Source organism: Nerophis ophidion, linkage group LG15 (genome assembly GCF_033978795.1).
Source record: "Nerophis ophidion isolate RoL-2023_Sa linkage group LG15, RoL_Noph_v1.0, whole genome shotgun sequence".
Lineage (NCBI taxonomy): Eukaryota > Metazoa > Chordata > Actinopteri > Syngnathiformes > Syngnathidae > Nerophis > Nerophis ophidion.
The window spans coordinates 15,726,265-15,750,091 of NC_084625.1; the positions used below are offsets into that span (position 1 = coordinate 15,726,265).

Consider the following 23,827-nt stretch of genomic DNA (forward strand, 5'->3'; position numbering starts at 1 on the left):
ATAAAGTTAACACTATTTTCCTAGTCATAGAACGATTTTATATTTTAACAAATTTGAACTTTAAAATTGTGAGGTTTTTTTTTTGCTTGCATCTTTATCACCATTATTTCCTAAAAAAAATTATTGTAACATTACACATTCTTGTACGTACTATTACGATAAATATACAGTCAAACCTTCATTTACGAACTTAATTGGTTGTTGAACAGGGTTCGTAAATAGAAAATGTGTTCCTGGTGTAGGTTCTAATTGTGTTTTTTGTTTTTAAGCAGTAAATCTGTAACAAAACAACGTTTTCATTTTGGAAAAATGTAGTTGTCTCATAAAAAAAATATATTCTTGTACAATTACAACTTATTCTCGTATTTTTTAATTACAACAATATTTCTGCAATATACTGTCTCCTATTTTTTATTTTTGTTTTTTTTTATGTTTCATTTTGTTATTTTTTTTATCAATGCCGTTTTCTGGTACCATTTTTCACTTAACTTTGCAAATCTATTCTGTAAATTTGCACCATTTTCTCATAAATTATGATCATTGTGGTCTCATAAAACTATATTTTTACAATTGCTTTATATGCTTGTTAATTTTATGTTCAAACATTGCAAATCTAGTCTTGTAAAGTTAAGACTATTTTCCTCATCTTAGTACGATTTTATCTTTTAACATATTAGAATTTTAAAATTGCGAGTTTTTTATTTCGCTTGCATCTTTGTCGTCATTATTTCCTAAAAATGTTTTTATCGTAATATTACAAATTTTTGTGCGTCCTATTACGATAAATATGCAGTCAAACCTCGATTTACGAACTTAATTGGTTGTTGAACAGGGTTTGTGAATAGAAAATGTGTTCTTGGTGTATTGAAGCAACTTTCTCCATAAAAGACAGAAGGTTCTAATTGTTTTTTTTAATTTTTAAGCAGTAAATCTGTAACAAAAAACTGCGTTTTTAGCATGGAAAAATTAGAGTTGTCTCATAAAAAATCTATTCTTGTAAAATTACAACTTAATCTTGTATTTTGTCATTTCAAAATATTTCCTGCAATATTATGTCTCATAATTTTTATTTTTTATTTTGTTTAATGTTTTATTTTCGAGTACCATTTTTCACTTAACTTTGCAAATCTATTCTGTAAATTTGCACAGTTTTCCCATAAATTATGATTTCACTGTGGTCTCATAAACTATATTTTTACAATTGCATTATATTCTCGTAAATTTTACGCGCAAACATTACAAATCTAGTCTTGTAAAGTTAAGACTTTTTTCCTCGTCATAGTACGATTTTACCTTTTAACAAATTTGAATTGTAAATTTGTGAGGGTTTTTTTTGCTTGTATCTTTATCATTATTATTTCCTAGCATTTTTTTATCGTAAATTTAAAACATTTGTACGTGTTATTACGATATAAATATACAGTCAAACCTCGATTTACGAACTTAATTGGTTGTTGAACAGGGTTCGTAAATAGAAAATGTGTTCTTTGTGCATTGAAGCAAATTTCTCGATAAAAAACAATGTAAACTGGAATAAAAAATGCTTGACAAAAATCTACATTTTGAGTAAAGTTTGTACATTTAAAACAGAAATAAAGCGCTATAAAGTACTGTATATGAAACAAACATAACAAGGGGTTGATGGACCATTCGAATCAATAACAAAACCTAAACAACACCCACCTATATTGTCCTCATTTGCATCCGCCCTGTGCATCCGCCCTGTCGACACGCACACACACTGTCACTAGCCTTGTGGTGCACTCAGGGAGGGGCAGTGTGAAGGAGGTAGTGTCGACAACGCTGTGGATACATTTGTCCATTGCTTTCTTTGGACTCATTTTAAGCTAGCAAAACAAGAATAATGATGTAAAAAGACTATAAAAACACAAAGAAATATTAGCACAGTAGCTAACAGTATCACAGCTGGGCTAAAAAATGTACAGCAGAGATCTTAGACTTAGTCTTAGACTTTCTTTTATTGTCATTCAAATTTGAACTTTACAGTACAGATAAGAACAAAATTTTGCTACTATACTGGATCCACTTTGGATTGGACTCTCACGGTTATGTTATATCCACTATGGGGATTGGACTTTCACAATATCATGTTAGACCCGCTCGACATCCATTGCTTTCGGTCCTCTAAAGTGGGGGGGGTTGCCCATATATGCGGTCCTCTCCAAGGTTTCTCATAGTCATCATTGTCACTGTCACCGACGTCCCACTGGGGTGAGTTTTCCTTCCCCTTATGTGGGCTCTACCGAGGATGTCGTTGTGGTTTGTGCAGCCCTTTGAGACACTGGTGATTTAGGGCTATTTAAATAAACATTGATTGATTGATTGTTGCATCAGCTCGTTGTAGTGCAAGATAGAAGAGCATTAAGGTGTAGATATAAATAAATAGATTGCTGTACAGATAAATGTATTGCACTTTTGCATATGCATCCATGTTTATGGATGTATGTTATATTGTCTTTATATTCCAGCAAAGTAATCCGTTTTGGGGGGGGGTTGAGGGAATCATTATGATGCGTTCAAGAGTCTTATGGCCTGGAGGAAGAAGCTGTTACAGAACCTGGAGGCTGCAGAACCTCTTTCCAGAGTCCAGCAGTGAAAACAGTCCTTGGTGGGGGTGGGAGGAGTCTGCAGATTTTCTGAGCCCTGGTCAGGCAGCGGCTTTTTTTGCAATCTCCTAGATAGGAGAAAGAGGAGTCTTTATGATCTTTTCCGCCATCCTCACCACTCTCTGCAGAGACTTCCAGTCTGAGGCACTGCGGGGCTCCAGTCCAGATCGATCAGTCCGCCCACAATGGTTGTGCTGCCGGGCACAAAATAGCTGCCCAGCTGGATGAAACATTCGAACACTGAGATAAAGTTTGTACACCAAGGCTTGTAAGTCGCAAAGTTTGTACGATGCGAACTTAGTAACTCTAGGTTCCATTGTATTGTCGTCCATAAAATGATTTTGCATACTCATACGTCCTTAGAATCCATTTAGAGCTCAGAAAAACTCCATAAAACACAGTGACACAGTTGTTTTTTAACGACGCAGTCAGGCAAGTGGAGTGGGAGATAAGAATTCCGATGGAGGCGGAACAGTGTGTGTGCGTGTGTGTGTGTGTGTGTGTGTGTGTGTGTGTGTGTGTGTGTGTGTGTGTGAAAGACATACTTGACTCAACTATTTGGCAGCATCCAAACCTGCCAGCTTGTCTTACTGAACTTGGATATTAAAGTCCAGAGTATCATTGACCCCATTTTTTTGGGTCCAATCAACTGTAAGAAAAAAAAAAAAGCCTTTGGGAGCCCTTTGGGCGGTTCTGCTTTGAATAATAAGGGAGTGGGAAGAAAACATGTGCAAGTTGTTATTGTTGCTGTTTGCATGCATGGCAGTAAAGGCCCCTCACATACTGGACAGTGGATTCAAACATTATCCATGTCCTTGATTATACTCACTTGTGGTCCGGTTCTCTGGTGACCTGACAAGTGGGACGGCGCTTACCCCCTTAAAATGGAATTTGGATGAAACGCAAGAATGTGACACTTTTTTGATGCACTCCCTTGGCTTTACCTGTCCTGCACACAGAGGCACCTTTTGTGCCTGAAAGCAGCTAAAAAGCCAGTTTTTGCCTACATGTCACTTTTGCAAAGATGACTTAATCTCCCCTAAATCCAGTTTGGCGTCGGTTCCTTGTCCGATACTACCTGCAAAGCCAGCCACCCCAGTTTTCCCTCAGAAGTCCACCAGGACACTGTTTGTCCTTGTGTTTGGAGTGGGAATGTTTTTTGTTTTTTTTCTGCTCCCTGTGCTCAGTCAGACTTTTTCACAATAAGTCAGCACTCAAGTGGACAAGGAAGTGGTTTTTGGTGCCGGGCTGAGTCAGTCCTGCCTCCTTTTTTCTGCATAGGAACTGATAATATTGACTGAGTAATCCCTTAGAAACTGCGGAATTAGTTCCACGGGAGTTTAGACGCTTGCCTTGGCAGTAATCAGGAAAGGAAATTTGCAAGTCTTCCTAGACCAGGGGTGTCCAAACTTTTTCCACTGAGGACCGCACACTGAAAAATCAAAGCAAGCGGGGGTCATTTTGATATGTTTTTATTTCAAAAACCAATACAATATATGTGTAAAAATATACATCTAGGCCTCCATTCAGGCTTGATCCCAGGGACCCCAAAGGATTTTAGTCAAAAAATATTTAAAATGTGTAATTATTTTGTATTATTGTTATTCAAGGTTTAAATCTCTAAATCAGGGGTCACCAACCTTTTTGAAACCAAAAGCATTAATCAGGGTACTGATTAATGCGAAGGGATACCAGTTTGATACACACTTAAATAAATTGCTAGAAATAGCTAATTTGCTCAATTTACCTTTAACAAATAAATCTATATATATCAAAAAATGGGTATTTCTGTCTGTCATTCCGTCGTACATTTTTTTCCTTTTACGGAAGGTTTTTTGTAGAGAATAAATGATGAAAAAAATAACAAAGAACGGTTTAAAAGAGGAGAAAACAGGAAAAAAAACAATAATTGAATTTTGAAACATAGTTTATCTTCAATTTCGACTCTTTAAAATTCAATATTCAACCGAAAAAAAAGAAGAGAAAAACTAGGTAATTTGAATCTTTTTGAAAAAAATTTTAAAATAATTTATGGAACATCATTAGTAATTTTTCCTGATTAAGATTAATTTTAGAATTTTGATGACATGTTTTAAATAGGTTAAAATACAATCTGCACTTTGTTAGAATATACAACAAAGTGGATGGACCAAGCTATATTTCTAACAAAGACAAATTCAAAAGACTTTGAAATAAGATTCAAATTTGATTCTAGATTTGCCACAATATTTTTTTTGAATTTTAATCATAATAAGTTTGAAGAAATATTTCACAAATATTCTTCGTCGAAAAAACAGAAGCTAAAATGAATAATTAAATTAAAATGTATTTATTATTCTTTACAATAAAACATAGAAATACTTGAACATTGATTTAAATTGTCAGAAAAGAAGAGGAAGGAAATTAAAAGGTAAAAAGGTATATGTGTTTGAAAATCCTAAAATAATTTTTAAGGTTGTATTTTTTCTCTAAAATGGTCTTTCTGAAAGTTACAAGAAGCAAAGTAAAAAAAATAAATGAATTTATTTAAACAAGTGAAGACTAAGTCTTTAAAATATTTTCTTGGATTTTTAAATTCTATTTGAGTTTTGTCTCTCTTAAGAATTAAAAATGTCGAGCAAAGCGAGACCAGCTTGCTAGTAAATAAATACAATTTTAAAAAATAGAGGCAGCTTACTGGTAAGTGCTGCTATTTGAACTATTTTTAGAACAGGCCAGCGGGCGACTCATCTGGTCCTTACGGGCGACCTGGTGCCCGCGGGCACAGTGTTGGTGACCCCTGCTCTAGATCAACATTAGGTCTATCTGTCAATATAACGTTTTTAAAGATTTAAGTTGTATGCCCTTTTTGTCAAAGAAAACCCTGTTTTGTTATGGAAAAAAACTCAAAAATATGCAATATTTCCCCCAATAGAATTTTAAAGTGGAATATTTGAGATTATAGAATAATTGTAGCCTTAAAAATGTCAACACATAACACCATTGATTTCAATGTATTATTATTTTTTTTAGCAATGACACACACAAAAAAAATCGCACTAAAATTATTGGGGATCCAAAAGGGTCATACTCATTAAAAATAAAAACTTTTTTTTTTTACTGTTTACTTTAAACACATTCGTCTTGACATCAACTTCAGATCCATCTGTCAATTATAACTTTTATTGTTGTTTATGTTTTTTGTTTGTTCTTATTAGGCCTTTCCTTAGAAAAAAAGAACAACTTTGTTTTTTATATGGCAAACACAAAACACATTTCCCCCAAAAAATATCTCAAAGTGGAATATGTAATGTGACATTGATTTTGATTAATTATTATTTTTTTAAAGAAAATAACAGACTGCATGACAGCTTTGTGTTATTAGAGTAAACATTGCAACATGTTCTTGTCACATTTCACCTGTTTACTCTTTTATACCACTTTTTCTGTTTTTCATTTTTTTAATCGTATTTTCAGAATGTGCTTAGGGCCGTTAAAAAATTACCCGCGGGCTGCAAATGGCCCCCGGGCCGCACTTCGGACACCCCTGTCCTAGACGTAGACAGACCCTGACATGAATAAGTGCTCTACTTCTGAACCGCTGCACACAAAAGGGTGAACATTTGTGAAAACATGCACCCCCTACTGCAGGGGAGTCAAACTCATTTTAGATCAGGGGGTCCACATTGAGAAAAATCTACTCCTAAGTGGGCTGAACTGGTAAAATCAATCCATCCATCCATCTTCTTCTGCTTATCCGAGGTCGGGTCGCGGGAACCCCTCATGAAACAGATCTGTAGAGATGAAGTAGTCTTGTGATTTTTTCCCACAACTACATATTGCGCTCTACCACGGTATCGAGCACTATTCTCCGGATAATCCAATCAAGACATATATATATATATATATATACATATATATATATATATATATATATATATATATACATATACATACATATAATCAAACAATATAAAATAAACAAAGGAAATGGAGTGTGAACTAGGTCAAAAAAGGAATGGGTGACAGACTATGTGAAGTATTTAGCTGAGGTGTGTGTTACCAAAGTTGTGAAGAGGCGAAAGAACAAGGAAGTTTGAGGGCAGGCAGAGGATCCAGGGCGAACGAGAGGCGTCGAGAGAAATGTGTCCAAGCGGGAGGTCGAGAATCCAAAAGGGCAGTCCCGGAGGCAAGGGGAACAACAGGGGATCACAGGAGAACACGGGGAGCGCTGCTGGAAAACAACAGGAACATCAGACACAACGGAAACACGGGAGTCGCAGGGGAAGAGCGAGTACGCGGGATGGAAGCCAGATACAGGATGCTTACACAGGTACAGAAGTCTATACTCCTGCGAGTGATGGCAAGTTGTCCAGGCTTAAGAAGGCAGATCGCTGATCAAGGACAGGTGTGTTGATTGCTGGAAAATGATTGCACCTGGGGGCTGATGCAGGCGCGCCTCCTGGATATACGCGGCCGTGGGCGTGTCCCGTAGGCAGGAGTCCTAGCCGTAACAGATGGATCTCTATACTGCTAGCAGCCACGTGGGAGAATAGTCTCATGTGCTATGTGTTGATGTATTTATCAGCTTGTGTAATAAGTGGGAAAAATACATAAATTATTGTATGTTTTATGGGAATAAAAGATGGAAATGCATTTATTCCATCTCCTCTGTGAATTAGTAATGCGTTAAACTTCCACATTTGCCTTGACTGCTGTGGAATTTCCCTACAAACACTTTTTTTCATGTTGCAGATTAATTTCCCTTCAAGCCAACAAGGTCAGCTATTTTTTTTTTTTTTTTGCCTGTTCGATTCCCAGTGCAGCATGAAGTCATCGTGTGAGCTGAGTTTGCTGGGAACACGATCACCGTGTCACACTTGGCGCCCGAGCCCTGGTGCCTTTATCGGCCAAGGCTAATGAAGTCGCGCCGATGCAAAGTTGCACGATGGTCGTTTCTCTCCGCCACCCCGCTCTTATTAGTATGCGAGAAGCTGTCATGTTAATAGCAACCAAATGTTGTGATCTCACCGCCGTCAAGCATTGATCTGCACCAGCGCACGGAATGGGGTGAAAACAGAAATGTTTTATATGTTGTAGAGGACGTGTCTGCCTGGTGTATATATGGCATCATCAATGATATTGTGTTAGATGTCACTTTCATTTTAGTATTATACCAGCGACCCCGAAAGGGACAAGCGGTAGGAAATGGATGGATGGATACACTTCTTTTTTGTATGCAGTGAAATGCTCAATAAGATGAATGAAATGAAGCCCATTGCCTCTTTTAACTAGCAAGTGGAAGTTCCTTACATATAATCCTACTAGAATCCAGATGTGGCTCTTTAGCGTTGCTCGAGTGGCTCCGAGGAGCTTTTTGATGAAAAATGTAAAAAGATGGGGAAAAATTAATTTGTTGTTTTGACATGGCTTCTGGAGGAGGAAAAAAATGACACAAACCTTCCTAATTGTTAGAAATCCCATGGTTTATATTAGATATGCGTCGCTGAAGAGTATTTGGCGAGCGCCGTTTTGTTCTACTAATTTTGGCTATCTTTGATTGATTGATTGAAACTTTTATCAATAGATTGCACAGTACACTACTGTTACTGTCTCAAGCCGTCGTCTTGCGGGTTCCATGGATCACCAAGGAAGGACATCATTTTGAGCAGGTTAGACTTGTTTTATTTTTCAACACAAGCTTGTCTGCGGTCGGGTCGCTCTTCCGCTGCGTCTCCCGTCTCCCTCTGCTGCTCGCTCAGCCGTCTGCTTTTCAGCAGCCCGTACCTCCGTCCGACTCTTGCGCTCTGTCTCCGTTGTTGTATGTTTTTCTCTCTCCGCAACATCACCAGCCCCGTTCTCTCCTCCTTCCCCCCTTTCATACATCACGAGGAGATAGGTTAATCGTGTCCCGGTGCACGATCCACACACCTGATCTTGTTTGTGGCGTCGCTCCCGGCACGCCCAGCCTCGCCGCTCGCTCGCCATCCCTGCCTCCTCGCCGCCATCTTGGGCGTGCCCTGCCTGTCTGTCGGACCGTCGGCTCCGCCTCTCCACAAGTACATATTCTGTACTATTGACCACTAAATGGTAACACCCGAATAAGTTTTTTAACTTGTTTTAGTCGGGGTCCATGTTAATCAATTCATGGTCCTTGAACTCACCGTGGTTGGTGTACATGTACAACTTTCATTTTGTCCACCAAAGGTTTTATGCTGTGCGTGAATGCACAAAGGTGAGCTTTATTGATGTTATTGACTTATGTGGAGTGCTAATCAGGCATATTTGGTCATTGCATGACTGCAAGCTAATCGATGCTAACATGCTATTTAGGCTAGCTGTATGTACATATTGCATCATTAAGCCTGGCTTGTAGGTATATTTGGGGATGGCGTGGCGCGGTTGGGAGAGTGGCCGTGCCAGCAACCCGGGGGTCCCTGGTTCAACCCCCACCTAGTAACAACCTCGTCACGTCCGTTGTGTCCTGAGCAAGACACTTCACCCTTGCTCCTGATGGGTGCTGGTTGGCGTCTTGCATGGCAGCTCCCTCCATCAGTGTGTGAATATGTGTGTGAATGGGTGAATGTGGAAGTAGTGTCAAAGCGCTTTGAGTACCTTGAAGGTAGAAAAGCACTATACAAGTACTGTACCACCCATTTACCATTTGAGCTCATTCAATTTAATTTCCCTTTGTCCTCTGTGTGTTTAATTTATATTTGCTTGTCTCATGAAACATCATCTGTATGTCAATGCATGACAGATAATTATTTCTGTGCCGTTCCAGACCACAGCAAACATTACCTAGCTTGCAAAGATTCTAATAAAACCACCAGAAGAAGACAGCCTGCAGTTTCCTTTAACTTGGACATAAACATTTATACCTTTGGCCATTTTATGAATGTATTTCAATGTTGTACAAAAAAATGTGTAGAATAAATATTATATTTCTACATTTCTGTCAACAAAGATTTACATCCGCCTGCGACACATAGTCATTTTTATAGGAGGTTAATATGGCTAATATAGACACATCATGTGTTTCTTTCATTATAACACTTACGTATATAAGGCGTTTAATTTTTTTGGGTTGCCGTGCCCTGCACTAGCCTCTAATGATCCAATCTTGATTGGTTTCTTAGCCTAAGTGTCCATTCTTAGCAATGAAGAAAACAGTATTTTAATCAAAACATGTTTTTTATTGTGGTTGTAGTTTGCAGTGGTGTGCAGCATCGTGCTGAAAATGTACGAGGGGTGTCCCATTCCGATGTTGATATGGAATATCAGTCCGATACCAGCAACAACAAGAACAACAAGTTTGCATCTAAAATCTCAGATCCATGCAGTCCTGCAGCGTGTTTACATGTGCATGAATTGATTGACGTGGACCCCGACTTAAACAAGTTGAAAAACTTATTTGGCTGTTACCATTTAGTGGTCAATTGTATGGAATATGTACTGAACTGTGCAATCTAATAATAAAAGTTTCAATCAATCAATCAATGCAAAACTGGACAGACAGTTAACCTCCAAATGTCCTCTAGTACAGTGGTCCCCAACCTTTTTGTATCCGCGGACCGGTCAACGCTTAATAATTTGTCCCGCGGCCCGGGGGGGGGGTCCTTTTTTTTTCTTTTTTTTTTTTTTTTCTTCTTTATCATGACAAAGGAAAGTTTTTGTCATGAAAAAGAGAGTTTTTTGTGGTTAGTGCACTATTTGTAAGTGTATATTGTGTTTTTTTATGTTGATTTAATAAAAAAAAAAATATATATATGTATATATGTATTTTTTTTTAAATGAAAAATTCTTCTGCGACCCGGTACCAATCGGGCCGCAGCCCGGTACCAATAGGGTACCGGGCCGTGGCCCTATTGGTACCGGGTCGCGGCCCGGTGGTTGGGCACCACTGCTCTAGTAAACACACAAGGTTGTTTTTTTCTTGTATTTTAGTCAAGTCATATACAAAAGATTAACATGGGGTGGTATAGCTCGGATGGTAGAGTGGCCGTGCCAGCAACTGGAGGGTTCCAGTTTCGATTTCCGCTTCCGCCATCTTAGTCATTGCCGTTGTGTCCTTGGGCAAGACACTTTACCCACCTGCTCCCAGTGCCACTCACAATGCTTTAAATGAAACTTAGATATTGGGTTTCACTATGTAAAAGCGCTTTGAGTCAGTAGAGAAAAGCGCTATATAAATATAATTCACTTCACTTCGTCTATAGGCTACTCGGAGCGAGCAGCTCCACAACAGCTAAGCGCACACAAGCTAGACATACTGTAATAAAACATTTTTTGCCGTCTAAAACTGTCATTTGTCAATATAAAAAAAATATATTAAATAATTATAGTTGCATATTACTTACACATACAAAGTATCCAAGCCAGAAGGGTATTAGAAAGGATCCAGTAACAAACGTGTCCACATCATTCAAAATATGAAGTCATTAGCTCATTTTAATAAATTATTGTGGCCATGTAATGTCACCAAACACAATCATCAATCTATTTCTACTTAAAGACAGCAGACATCCACTCCAGACAATTAATGATAAATAGGTTAGTGTTTTGTCATACCTACCATCATACTTGCCAACACTCCCGAAAATCTCCCGGGGCAACCATTCTCCCAAATTTCTCCCGATTCCCACCCGGACAATAATATTGGGAGGGTGCCTTAAAGGCACTGCCTTTAGCGTCCTCTCTCACCTGAAAAGGAGACTTTTATATATGTCTCCGTTATCCATAGGTTTATCTACAACCCATAAAGTAGGCAGTCATGGAGCTATTTCTCAGCGTGTGTTTATTCCAGCCCGGCACGTTAATACACTGACACACAACATCCGGATTCCCATCATGCATTGCTTCAGAACTACAGCAAGTAGTAACGTTCAAAAACATGACAGAGACGAAGCAAAAGAACGAAAAAGAGACATAGCTACGATAAGTAAGAAGAAGAAGTACGCTCGCAAGTTCCAAAATGATTGGAAAAAAATAATTTCAGTTCATCCAGGACAGCTCGAAGGGGAAGGGGTATGCTGGCTGCAAATTTTGTAGAAAAAGAACACGGTGACTCAACGGATATACTCATTCATATATGTATATATATATATATATATATATATATATATATATATATATATATATATATATATATATATATATATATATATATGAAATACCGTATTTCCTAATTAATTAATTTAAAACCTCTTCTCACTCCGGCACTTACCAAAGGCATGCAGTAAACATTTGAGTGTGATGTAAGCTTGTACTTTAAATCCGACTGAATAGCTCTTAATCTTCTTCCCTTTATGCGATTTCAAATTATTGGTATTGAAATCAGCCTCCTCCATTTTGAAAATGATGACAGGGGAAGTGTCACTCTTGACGTCACGAGTTTGACCAGGTGGTAATACTAAGCATGCGCTAATTATTTTGGGAAGAGAGTTTGACCCGGCAGTAATTCAAGGCAGGCGCATACTATATGCCCTGTGGCAATTCAAGGAAATACGGTACATGAAAATATATACACCCCCCAACCCCCCCCCCCATCTCCCAAATTCGGAGGTCTCAAAGTTGGCAAGTATGCCTACCATTGTTTTCTGAAGCAGCATGGTGACAGTAGTTTAGTGCTTGTGCCTCACAGCAAGAAGGTCCAGGGTTCAATTCCCGGGCTCAGGGTCTTTCTGTGTGGCGTTTGCATGTTCTCCACGTGACTGCGTGGGTTCCCTCCGGGTACTCCGGCTTCCTCCCCATCTCCATCGGTGACCCTAAATTGGCCCCGGTGTGTGTGAATGTGAGTGTGAATGTTGTTTATGTTGTGAGCAGAGGTGGGTAGTAATGGGCTACATTTACTCCGTTACATCTAGTTGAGTAACTTTTGGGATAAATTGTACTTCTAAGAGTAGTTATCTACATTCAGCTTGCTACTCGCTACCGATTTTTATCGATCTGTTAATGCACGCTTTGTTTGTTTTGTTTTGTCAGACAGACCTTCAAAGTAGGATCCATAATAATAATACAACTCTAACATTTGACAACCAAATAATAAAACAAGGTGACTCTGTAAAAAATCTGGGTATTATCTTCGACCCAACTCTCTCCTTTGAGTCACACATTAAAAGCGTTACTAAAACGGCCTTCTTTCCTCTCCGTAATATCGCTAAAATTCGCTCCATTTTGTCCACTAAAGACGCTGAGATCATTATCCATGCGTTTGTTACGTCTCGTCTCGATTACTGTAACGTATTATTTTCGGGTCTCCCCATGTCTAACATTAAAAGATTACAGTTGGTGCAAAATGCGGCTGCTAGACTTTTGACAAGAACAACAAAGTTTGATCACATTACGCCTGTACTGGCTCACCTGCACTGGCTTCCTGTGCACTTAAGATGTGACTTTAAGGTTTTACTACTTACGTATAAAATACTACACGGTCTAGCTCCATCCTATCTTGCCGATTGTATTGTACCATATGTCCCGGCAAGAAATCTGCGTTCAAAAGACTCCGGCTTATTAGTGATTCCTAGAGCCCAAAAAAAGTCTGCGGGCTATAGAGCGTTTTCCGTTCGGGCTCCAGTACTCTGGAATACCCTCCCGGTAACAGTTCGAGATGCTACCTCAGTAGAAGCATTTAAGTCTCACCTTAAGACTCATCTGTATACTCTAGCCTTTAAATAGACCTCATTTTTAGACCAGTTGATCTGCCGCTTCTTTTCTTTCTCCTATGTCCCCCCCTCCCTTGTGGAGGGGGTCCGGTCCGATGACCATGGATGAAGTACTGGCTGTCCAGAGTCGAGACCCAGGATGGACCGCTCGTCGGGACCCACGATGGACCGCTCGCCTGTATCGGTTAGGGACATCTCTACGCTGCTGATCCGCCTCCGCTTGAGATGGTCTCCTGTGGACGGGACTCTCGCTGCTGTCTTAGATCCGCTTTGAACTGAACTCTCGCGGCTGTGTTGGAGCCACTATGGATTGAACTTTCACAGTATCATGTTAGACCCGCTCGACATCCATTGCTTTCGGTCCCCTAGAGGGGGGGGTTGCCCACATCTGAGGTCCTCTCCAAGGTTTCTCATAGTCAGCATTGTCACTGGCGTCCCACTGGATGTGAATTCTCTCTGCCCACTGGGTGTGAGTTTTCCTTGCCCTTTTGTGGATTCTTCCGAGGATGTAGTCGTAATGATTTGTGCAGTCCTTTGAGACATTTGTGATTTGGGGCTATATAAATAAACATTGATTGATTGATTGATTGATTGATCCATCACATGCCTGCGTTTCACCAATCAAATGCAGTCACTGGTGATGTTTGACTCCGTTTCACCAATCAAACAGAGCCAGGCGGTGACATGATTAACTGCACACTTTTTTTTTTTTTTATAAACCTTTATTGATAAATTTCAACACTTACAAACAGTTGAAAATAATAATCAAAGTAAGTACAAAAACAGTACAAAAACCATACAAAACAGCACCAGGGGATTGTAAATTCAAAGTAATTAAAATAGAATGCAAAAAATATATATATATATAAAATAAACAAAGTGCAAAGCCATAGGCTCACTCAATCTCAGTAAATAACTTAAATTTGGAACACAGCATCATTGTTTTCACAGCTGTTTGGTTGTTAGAGGTAGAGTGTTTTAATGTAGGGTTCTAAATCTTTTTTAAAGGCACAAAAAACAGGTCGGGTATTGAGAAACTTACATTTATGAATATAAAACTTAGCCAATAGTATAATGAGGTTGCAAAGGTAAAATTCATTGTCATATTTTTTTTCAATACAGTGTAAAACCAAGTATATATTATTTAATATATATTATTGTTTTAGTTGCTTAAAATGTATTCCTGGCTCTGAATTTGTTCATTGCTATTTTTATGTTTTTGTGCATTACTTGTTGCCGTCATCATTAAACGAACAGGTACTCATCAGTTCCTCAGTACTTGAGTAGTTTTTTCACAACATACTTTTTACTTTTACTCAAGTAAATATTTGGGTGACTACTCCTTACTTTTACTTGAGTAATACATCTCTAAAGTAACAGTACTCTTACTTGAGTACAATTTCTGGCTACTCTACCTACTTCTGGTTGTGAGTGGGGCCTAAATATTTTGACCCACATTGCATCTGAGCTGTCACCTTATTTAGCAGCTCAAAGCGTCCAAGTGTTCAATAACTGGTTGATCTGGACACAATCTGCAAAAACCCTGTGCCTTTTTTTTGTGTGGAGCCAGAAGTGTTGGACTGTCTCACCAAGCATGTAAACAGTGGTTACCACGGAAACACCAGAAGCATCCTTATGTAGGAATATAGTGGTGTAATACAGTACAAGCAGGGTGTGTTGCACTACACGGTGGTCCAGGAAAAAAAAAAAGAAAGGGGAGTTCCCTGCAGCTTGAATCTCCCTTTTTCCCCTGTTGCCATGCAGCAGGTGTTACAAGGAGACCCAGACAGGAATGACGTGAGGTTTCTCTTTGCATCCTCGCTAAAAAAAAAAAAAAAACGGCACTTGCAGCGATGCTTCCTCTGGAGTTCCTGAGAACGTGAACACGGTACAGTGCGGGTCTTTGTTTGCGTCCAGCTGTTCAGTCCAGACTTCAGTAACATTCGCTGATGTCACTTGCTGGGAAAGCTGTGAAGCTGGCCCAAGAACCTTACCAGGACCTGTCTCCAGGAACTCCCGTTCCAGGCCTGTAGAGGAGCACCCATTTGAACATTTCCTCTATAAAGCAACGGCCGTGTTCTTTAACGTTGGTTCCGGTCCAATTAGGGCATGTGGCAGAAGTGCGCCTCACTTCCGATCTTCAGGAGCTGCCTTTGTGCTGCACGAGTATATTAGTGTGGGCTTTAATGCCTTCCAGATGCTTCTGCAAGGCGCCACCGCCGCTAGGGGGTGCGCTGCTCGCCGGGGGTTGTCCCGCTAAGCAGAACCAGCTGACTAGGAGGAGCGTGCACGTTTTGTTTGTCGTGCGCGGCAGGCTGCCGGCTTCCACGTGGATTATTTATGGGACGTGTCCCACATGTTGTCAGACTTATGGCAATCATGAAAAAAAAAAGCAAGCCAAGCAGAAATTAATGTGGAAAAAGATGCGACAAAGCCCGATCTGACTTGGAAAACACAATGCAGTGGTAATATTTTGCACTTTTACAGCAGTCCAATGCAGCAGTCCAATGCAAGAGTTGAATCAAAAAAAATTAGAACACATGTTTAAAATCTCAACAATATGGTTGTCGTGGTGGTGCTGGATTGCAAACCGCAGCACTTCTGACTGTTATACTGCTTTTGAGGAAGTCCCGTTTCTCACCTGGGCCTTCAGTGATGTCCTACTTCACCTCTCAAAATACCGTAATTTATGTCCCCACATGGACACGGCTGGAGATACTATACAGAAATACACTTGCACACTACTGTGCATTGAAACCCATCAACAGTGTACAAAAGGGTCTAATTTTCAGAGCATCTTGTCATGATCCGCTCCTCGGATCATGACATATTCTGATTTTGGTTCTTTTTGTATCTCGTTTTGTTATTTGACTCTCTTAGTTCCCGGTGGCACTTCCTGTTTTGTTCCGTTTCCATAGTTTGTGTCACCTGCCTTGTTTTTCACACGCACCTGATTTTTGATTCCATCCATTTTCTACCGCTTATTCCCTTTTGGGGTCGCGGGGGCGCTGGCGCCTATCTCAGCTACAATCGGGCGGAAGGCGCCACCTCATCGCAGGGCCAACACAGATAGACAGACAACATTCACACTCACATTCACACACTAGGGCCAATTTAGTGTTGCCAATCAACCTATCCCCAGGTGCATGTCTTTGGAGGTGGGAGGAAGCCGGAGTACCCGGAGGGAACCCACGCATTCACGGGGAGAACATGCAAACTCCACACAGAAAGATCCCGAGCCTGGATTTGAACCCAGGACTGCAGGACCTTCGTATTGTGAGGCAGACGCACTAACCCCTCTGCCACCGTGGAGCCCTGATTTTTGATTATCCCTTCTATTTAAGCCCGCCTTTGTTTGCCATTCGTTCTCGGACTCTAGTTTGCTTCCCATGCAACAGGTGAAGTCGCTTTCTTGCATTGTAGTAACTATCTTTTGTACTCGATTAGCTTCCATGCTATTTTGTTTGTTCGTTTCCCTAGTTCACATGCTAGCACTTTCTGTTCCTTCCAGCTCCCATGCTAGTTCATTTTGTTTTGTCTTTAGTGCCTTGTGCAAGTGTTTTCTGTTCTTTTACTGTTTTTGTAGTTATAAATAAATCATCTTTCCTACCTTCACGCTGTGTTCCATCTCCGCTGCACCCACGAGAGAAGGCAAACACGCACCACGATGCCAGCAAAGTGTCACACAACCATCCATCCATTTTCTACTGCTTGTTCCTTTTGGGGTGGCGGGGGGTGCTGGGGGCTATCTCAGCTGCATTCGGGCGGAAGGCAGGGTGCACCCTGGACAAGTCGCTCTGTTATCACAGGGCCAACACCATCACATTTTTATTTATTTAATTGAATAATTATGATTATTTTTCAAATTTAACATTCAATAAACCCACTTCAGCAATTAAGACATACCTTACGTGGTACTGTCAACATTAAAAGGATTGTATAAATCAAATGAAACATGAAAAAATTAAGACATAAAATATTTGAACTCACAATTTATAGCACCTATCTGACGCTTCATAAGCCAAAAAGTGGTACCATCCTTAGTAGTCCTTTGGTGGGAAAAACCATTTCGCTGCCGGTTTTGTACCAAAAATGTATTTCCTTCGAGGGAACTTGCACCGCTTGCTAAACCTGCATTGCTTGGATTCATCTGTCCACAGCGGATGACTGGGTATAAGACAATCACTTTATCTTCGTAGTTATTGAGTTTTCTGTGGCTTTCTATTGCTCGTATGGTTCCGGTGCCACCTCTTGTTTTCGCAACTTTTGATTGGATACTCACTTGGCACTCCCAAGTGAGTATCCAATCATAGCGTTAGGCCAGCTAGAAGGCCTTACTGACAACAACTCGTGATCTGATTGGCTATCGCAATTGCAGGCGTCATACCACTTCCCCTTTGAGCTGTCCTGGATGAAGTGAAATTATTTTTTCCAATCATTTTGGAACTTGCAAACGTACTTCTTCTTCTTACTCTTCGTTGCCATGTCTTTTCTTCGTTCTTCTGCTTTGTCTCTATTTTGTTTTTGGACATTACTACTTGCCGTAGATTTGAAGCAATGCATGATGGGAATCCGGATGTTGTGTGTCAGTGTATTAACGTGCCGGCTGGAATAAACACACGCTGAGAAATAGCTCCGTGCCTGCCTACTTTATGGTTTATAGATAAACCTATGGATAACGGAGACATATATAATTGTCTCCTTTTCAGGTTGTAGAGGACGCTAAAGGTAGTGTATTGTTGTCCAGGTGGAAATCAGGAGAAATTCAGGAGAATGGTTGCCCCGGGAGATTTTCGGGAGGAGCACTGAAATTCAGAAGTTTGCCGGGAAAATCGGGAGGGTTGGCAAGTACGTGTGCCACTATGTGCTGGCGTTAACTGGAGAGTGTTAATGGCAAGTTTTGAAGGTGCGTGGTGCGAAGGATGCGGAAGTCCAGAGAGGGAAAGGCAGGCTCGGAAGTCCGTGGGCAGGCGAGAGGTCACGATCCGGGAAGGCAGCAAGAACTCCAGGGGGAATCCGGGGAGACCAGACGCACAGCTAGAATCCTGGGAACAGAGAGATGTGTACAAATACAAGTAGCTACGTTCTGGCACTGGAACGCATGACGCGCTCGTCTAAATAGTGTGCGGCGTCCTCATCGGAGTCAGGTGCGTTGTTTGCAGAAATTTTAGAATAATTCCCACCAATAGAGTATTATTTGTCCTAATTAAAATTATCTGATTCATCTTACTTTACAGTATGACTGATAATAGTGATTTGTTCCTTGAATAAAAAAAAAAATAATAATAATATTACGAGCTAGTCTTTTGAACGGCTCGTTGAAAGGAACTACTCTTCGAGGTCCGACTCCCTACAAAAAGCCATCTCCAGAAACTGAGCATTATTATCTTTGGAAATCCATTATTTTTGATGCAGGTATTTAATTGTTAAATTTCCTCGCCCCCCCTGACCTCCTTTGTCTTCTTGATGCTCTGGTTCCAGACCCAGGCTCTCAGGGAGACCTGAACCTGACTGAGCTGATTGGCGTCCCCCTCCCGCCTTTCGTGTCCTTCGTCACGGGCATGCACGGCTACCCCGCCTACAGCTTCGAAACGGACGCCAACGTGGGCCGCCTCACCAGGTCGTTCATCCCCGACCCCTTCTACTACGACTTTGCCATCACCGTCATGGCCAAGCCCACCACGAGGCGGGGCGGCGTCCTCTTCGCCATCACGGACGCATCCCAAAAAGTAAGCTGTGTCTTCCTCACGCTGCCGTCTGGTTTGCCAGCCGACTGACTTCTCCCTGATTCTCGTCTTACAGGTGGTACAGTTGGGCGTGGCGCTGTCCGAGGTGGAGGACGGTTCTCAGAGGGTTATCTTCTATTACTCTGACCCCGCGACAGGAGGCAAGACACAGGAAGCAGCTTCCTTCAAAATGGGGGACATGACGGGAAGGTGGGCCAGGTTCACCATTACGGTGCAAGGCGCAGAGGTGGGTCTGGCCACAGCAGAGTTTGGTGGAGTGCCTGGTGGAAACGTGTCACCTGCAAACATGACCTATCCTGATGTTTCCTGCCTCAGGTGCGGCTCTTCATGGACTGCGAGGAGTACCACCGTGTCGCCTTCACCAGGAGCCCCCAGCCTTTGACCTTCGAGACCAGCTCGGGCATCTTTGTAGGGAAAGCCGGAGGTACCGACCTGCCCAGCTTTGTGGTGAGTCGAGATTCTAGTCTAATAAATACCAAGCTGTTTGTGATGTTTCTGGCGCCCCCTATTGGTTGTTAGTATACAGGTAATACAGACGTCAAATTTTATAATCAATACACAAAGAGTCAATGACTTATGTGCAACTATTTAGATGCCCGTGCATCTAATCCTCCTTAAAGTTTACGCGCACGTGCTTCTTGTCACTCCCCTAAATATCGTGTACCAAAATAGGTAGGGATTGGACTAAACACCCTAAAGCACAGGTCTCATCTGACCTGCCACATCATTTTATACGGCCTGGAAATAATTTGCCTCAATAAAGTACTTTGTGTTTTTTATTAATCTCCGTTTTTACATTAATATAAATGTATTGTATGCAGTACATGCATATATTTTCAACTTTAATATTGTTTAATGCAGGGGCGTCAAACTTGTTTTCCTATGTGTGTGTGTGTAAGTATAATTTATATATATATAAATATGTGACTATATGTATAGGCATATATGTATGTATATATATATATAATATATATATATATGTGTATATATATATATATATTTATATATATATATATATACATATATATATATAAAAGTGCTTTGAGTACCTTGAAGCTAGAAAGCGCTATACAAGTACAACCCATTTATCATATATATATTTATATATATATATATATATATATATATATATATATATATGTATATATATATATTTATATATTTATATATACATACATATATATATATATATATATATATATATATATTATATATATATGCATATATATATATATATATATATATATATATATATATATACATGCATATAACAAGATTAAGGACTCCACCTTAAGGTGCGGTAGTGGGAATAAATATGGGAAAACAATTAATTACACAAGAGGTAATAAAGATACCTCTTGTGTAATGTAATATATATATATATATATATATATATATATATATATATATATATATATATATACATACATATATATATAAATACACATATATATACATATATATATACATCCATCCATCCATCCATTTTCTACCTATATATATATATATTATATATAAATGTATATATATATATAAATATAATATATTGTATTATTGTATATAATATATTATACATATATTATATATATTATTATATCTATACATATATATATATATATATATATATATATATATATATATATATATATATATATATATATATTAGGGCTGGGCAATGATTAGAAATTTTAATCGAAGTTAATCGCACTATTTCTTTGATTAATCGCGATTAACTGCATTGTATACGCAAAGCCCAATAATGAATTCAAAAGTAGTGTGTAGTGCACCTTTATTGGAATATTCTCCCACATGAACAAAAGCGCCTAAACATTTGTTGTGCAAACACAATTTAAATCAGTCCTTGTTAAACAGTAGCAGTTAAATAGCATATTTTATGAAAATCAACTCAAAAAATGTAAATACAAACATTTAAGCTTATTACTACCACTGCCAGGGTATTTAAGTTATCCTGTTTGTTATGGAAAATAAATATAATCTACATACAAATCTCTGAGCCACAATCATAACATCTGAACAGGCAATTTCTGAGGTAACAGCAGAAAAAAAATTTTTTATCAGTGATCTTATGTTTAAAAAACCTATATTATAGGTAGTGGGCTGTTTTAGGGAATTTTTGATCAAATTATCCGTAGAAGCAATATTAATAATGTTGTGTTTATTCTGCGTAGTGCACTTAAAATAATTATGAACATATCTAGGAATTGATATGATGGGAATTTTCCGATTGTTTGCTTGGTGCTTTGATAAACTGAACGCATCATATACATGGTACTATATTGTGATGTTATGAGCCAGGGAATAAAAGAACTACCCTACCCAGCACGCAACAGGAGTGACGAGCATGCGCGGTAGCCCGGTATAGGTTGTGTCGCCATGACGGCATCTTGTATGTTGTGATATGCACGCTCTGAAAGTAAACGTTAAGAACTCAGCCAACACTCCTCGTCTGCATTATTCATAAATAGACAGACAACACATATACTCCACTGCTTCACAGGCCGCTGGATGTAGCCGGCAAAGTATTCCCATGCTAGCTAGCCGATCTAGCAAGCACGCGTCATCCAGTCCAAAACGGCCCGATCTATCCACATCCAGAATTGTCTGGCGGTCGTAAGTGATCCCGGAGTGACCACGCTGTAAGCCAGCCATGAAATTTGCAGAATTGTCCGGTATTTTTGCCAAATGTTCCATCTTTACCAAGAGCCCCTCGACGCCGCGGGCGGCGCCATCTTGTTAAGAAAAGGCGTTAACAAAATAAAAGCATGTAAACAACATACGCAAATGTGCGATAAAATAATTGTCGGCGTTAATAGATTGATGAGTTAACTCATAATTAACGCACTAATTTGCCCACCCCTAATATATATATAATGTAATATATTATATTATATTATATTACACAAGAGGTAATAAAGATACCTCTTGTGTAATATAATATTATATATAAATATATATATACTTATATATATATATATACACATTTTTGTATATTTAGCTTAATATACATAGTAGTATAGGCTCCAACACCCCCACAACACCGAGAGGGACAAGCGGTACAAAATGGTTGGATGGATATACGGCTATAAATGTAAAAGTGTTTCTCCAATGACATAATTACACAATGGCCTGTGCATTTGATTATTATAAGTATCATATTTATTGTATTTTTATTGTAGATATTGCGGTGTACACTTACAGTAAAAAAAGCGGTACCATTTTTCCAGTTACAATAATATGCTGTAAAAAAAAAAAAACTGCGTAAATTTTACTGTAGAATTCAAATGACAGAGCTGGCAGTTTTTCTACGTGTTACGTGCACATTACAGAGTACGGAAAAAAAAACCCATCAAATGCAATGACGATTGTGTAACACAATCACGAGGTGACTCTTTGTACTTTTACATTCATATTGTCGGGAACGCGTCTTGTGAGACAGCTTGCAGGTCAAAAAGTCTTCCATCTGAGGCTCAAATAAACAAAAGACACTGGTGCTGCTCGAAAAGGCACCGAAGTGAAGGGAAGGCAATGCAGAACAAAAATAAACTGAACAGGCTACGTGATAAAACAGAACGCCGGGCGACAGCAAAGAATACAAACTTGACGCAGGGACGTATTGATTGTCAAGATGAAACCAGTGTATGGAGCAGCGCTCAGAGGCAGGAGTCAAGTCACTGCAGAGCAACACACAAGACAGGAAGTAGAAACTAGAACATAAGGGCGCTGGACAGGAACTCAACATTAACCATGGAAAATCACAAAGTCAACACTAAACTGTCAGGCAGGGTGAGACACATATGTCTTCCCTGTTTAAAGACCTACTGAAACCCACTACTACCGACCATGCAGTCTGATAGTTTATATATCAATGATGAAATATTAACATTGCAACACATGCTAATTTTTAGTTTACTAAATTGCAATTTTAAAATTTGCGCAAAGTATCTTGTTGAAAACGTTGCGGTATGATGACGCGTATGATGATGTGTGCGTTTGACGTCACCGGTTGTAGCGGACATTTTTTTCCAGTTCCATCCAAGCTATAAGTAGTCTGTTTTAATCGCCTAATTACACAGTTTTCTGGACATTTGTGTTGCTGAATCTTTTGCAATTTGTTCAATTAATAATGGAGAAGTCAAAGTAGAAAGATGGAGGTGGGAAGCGGTGTATTTTACTTTGAAAAAACCCGGCAGTTTTCCATTAAAAGTGTTACACTGTAAAAACATTGATTTTCCGGGAAATAAACAGGCAGCTCAATGGCCAATATTTTATTGTAGAACAAAACTGCGTCTCCATTTACAGTAATACACTGTTAAGCAACAACCTCAGATTTTACAGTAAAAAACAGTGGTACTGTTTTAACATTTCCATTAGTACACTATAAAAACAACCTACAGTATATTTACCGTAACAAAACAATGGTACTGTTTTTCCATTTACTGTGAAAAGACCCGGCAGTTTTCCTATTTAAAGTGTTACACTGTAAAAAACAACAACCATAGATTTTACCGTAAAAAAAAAATCGAAAGCTCGATCGCCAATATTTTATTGTAAAAAAATATACAAAACTAACTGTGGCTCCATTTATAGTAATACACTGTTAAGCAACAACCTCTGATTTTACCGTAAAAAACAGTGGTACTGTTTTACCATTTACAGTAATACACTGTAAAACAACAATCTCAGATTTTACCGTAAAAAACAAACAACGTGGTACTGTTTTACCATTTTCATAAGTACACTATAAAAACAACATATATTTACCGTAAAAAAAAACAGTGGTACTGTTTTT

The 23,827-nt window shown here is 39.3% G+C and overlaps 1 protein-coding gene across 2 annotated transcripts in view; it reads left to right on the forward strand.

Moving 5' to 3' along the window:
- The window catches only part of LOC133569304 (collagen alpha-1(XV) chain-like), a 104,045-nt gene that overhangs the window by 30,563 nt on the left and 49,655 nt on the right, over positions 1-23,827 (forward strand). For both annotated transcript variants that reach the window (XM_061921533.1, XM_061921534.1), the window contains exons 3-5: positions 18,752-18,999; positions 19,073-19,243; positions 19,333-19,464. In XM_061921533.1, the coding sequence (XP_061777517.1) occupies positions 18,752-18,999; positions 19,073-19,243; positions 19,333-19,464 (551 nt within the window). The remainder of the gene's footprint in view (positions 1-18,751; positions 19,000-19,072; positions 19,244-19,332; positions 19,465-23,827) is intronic.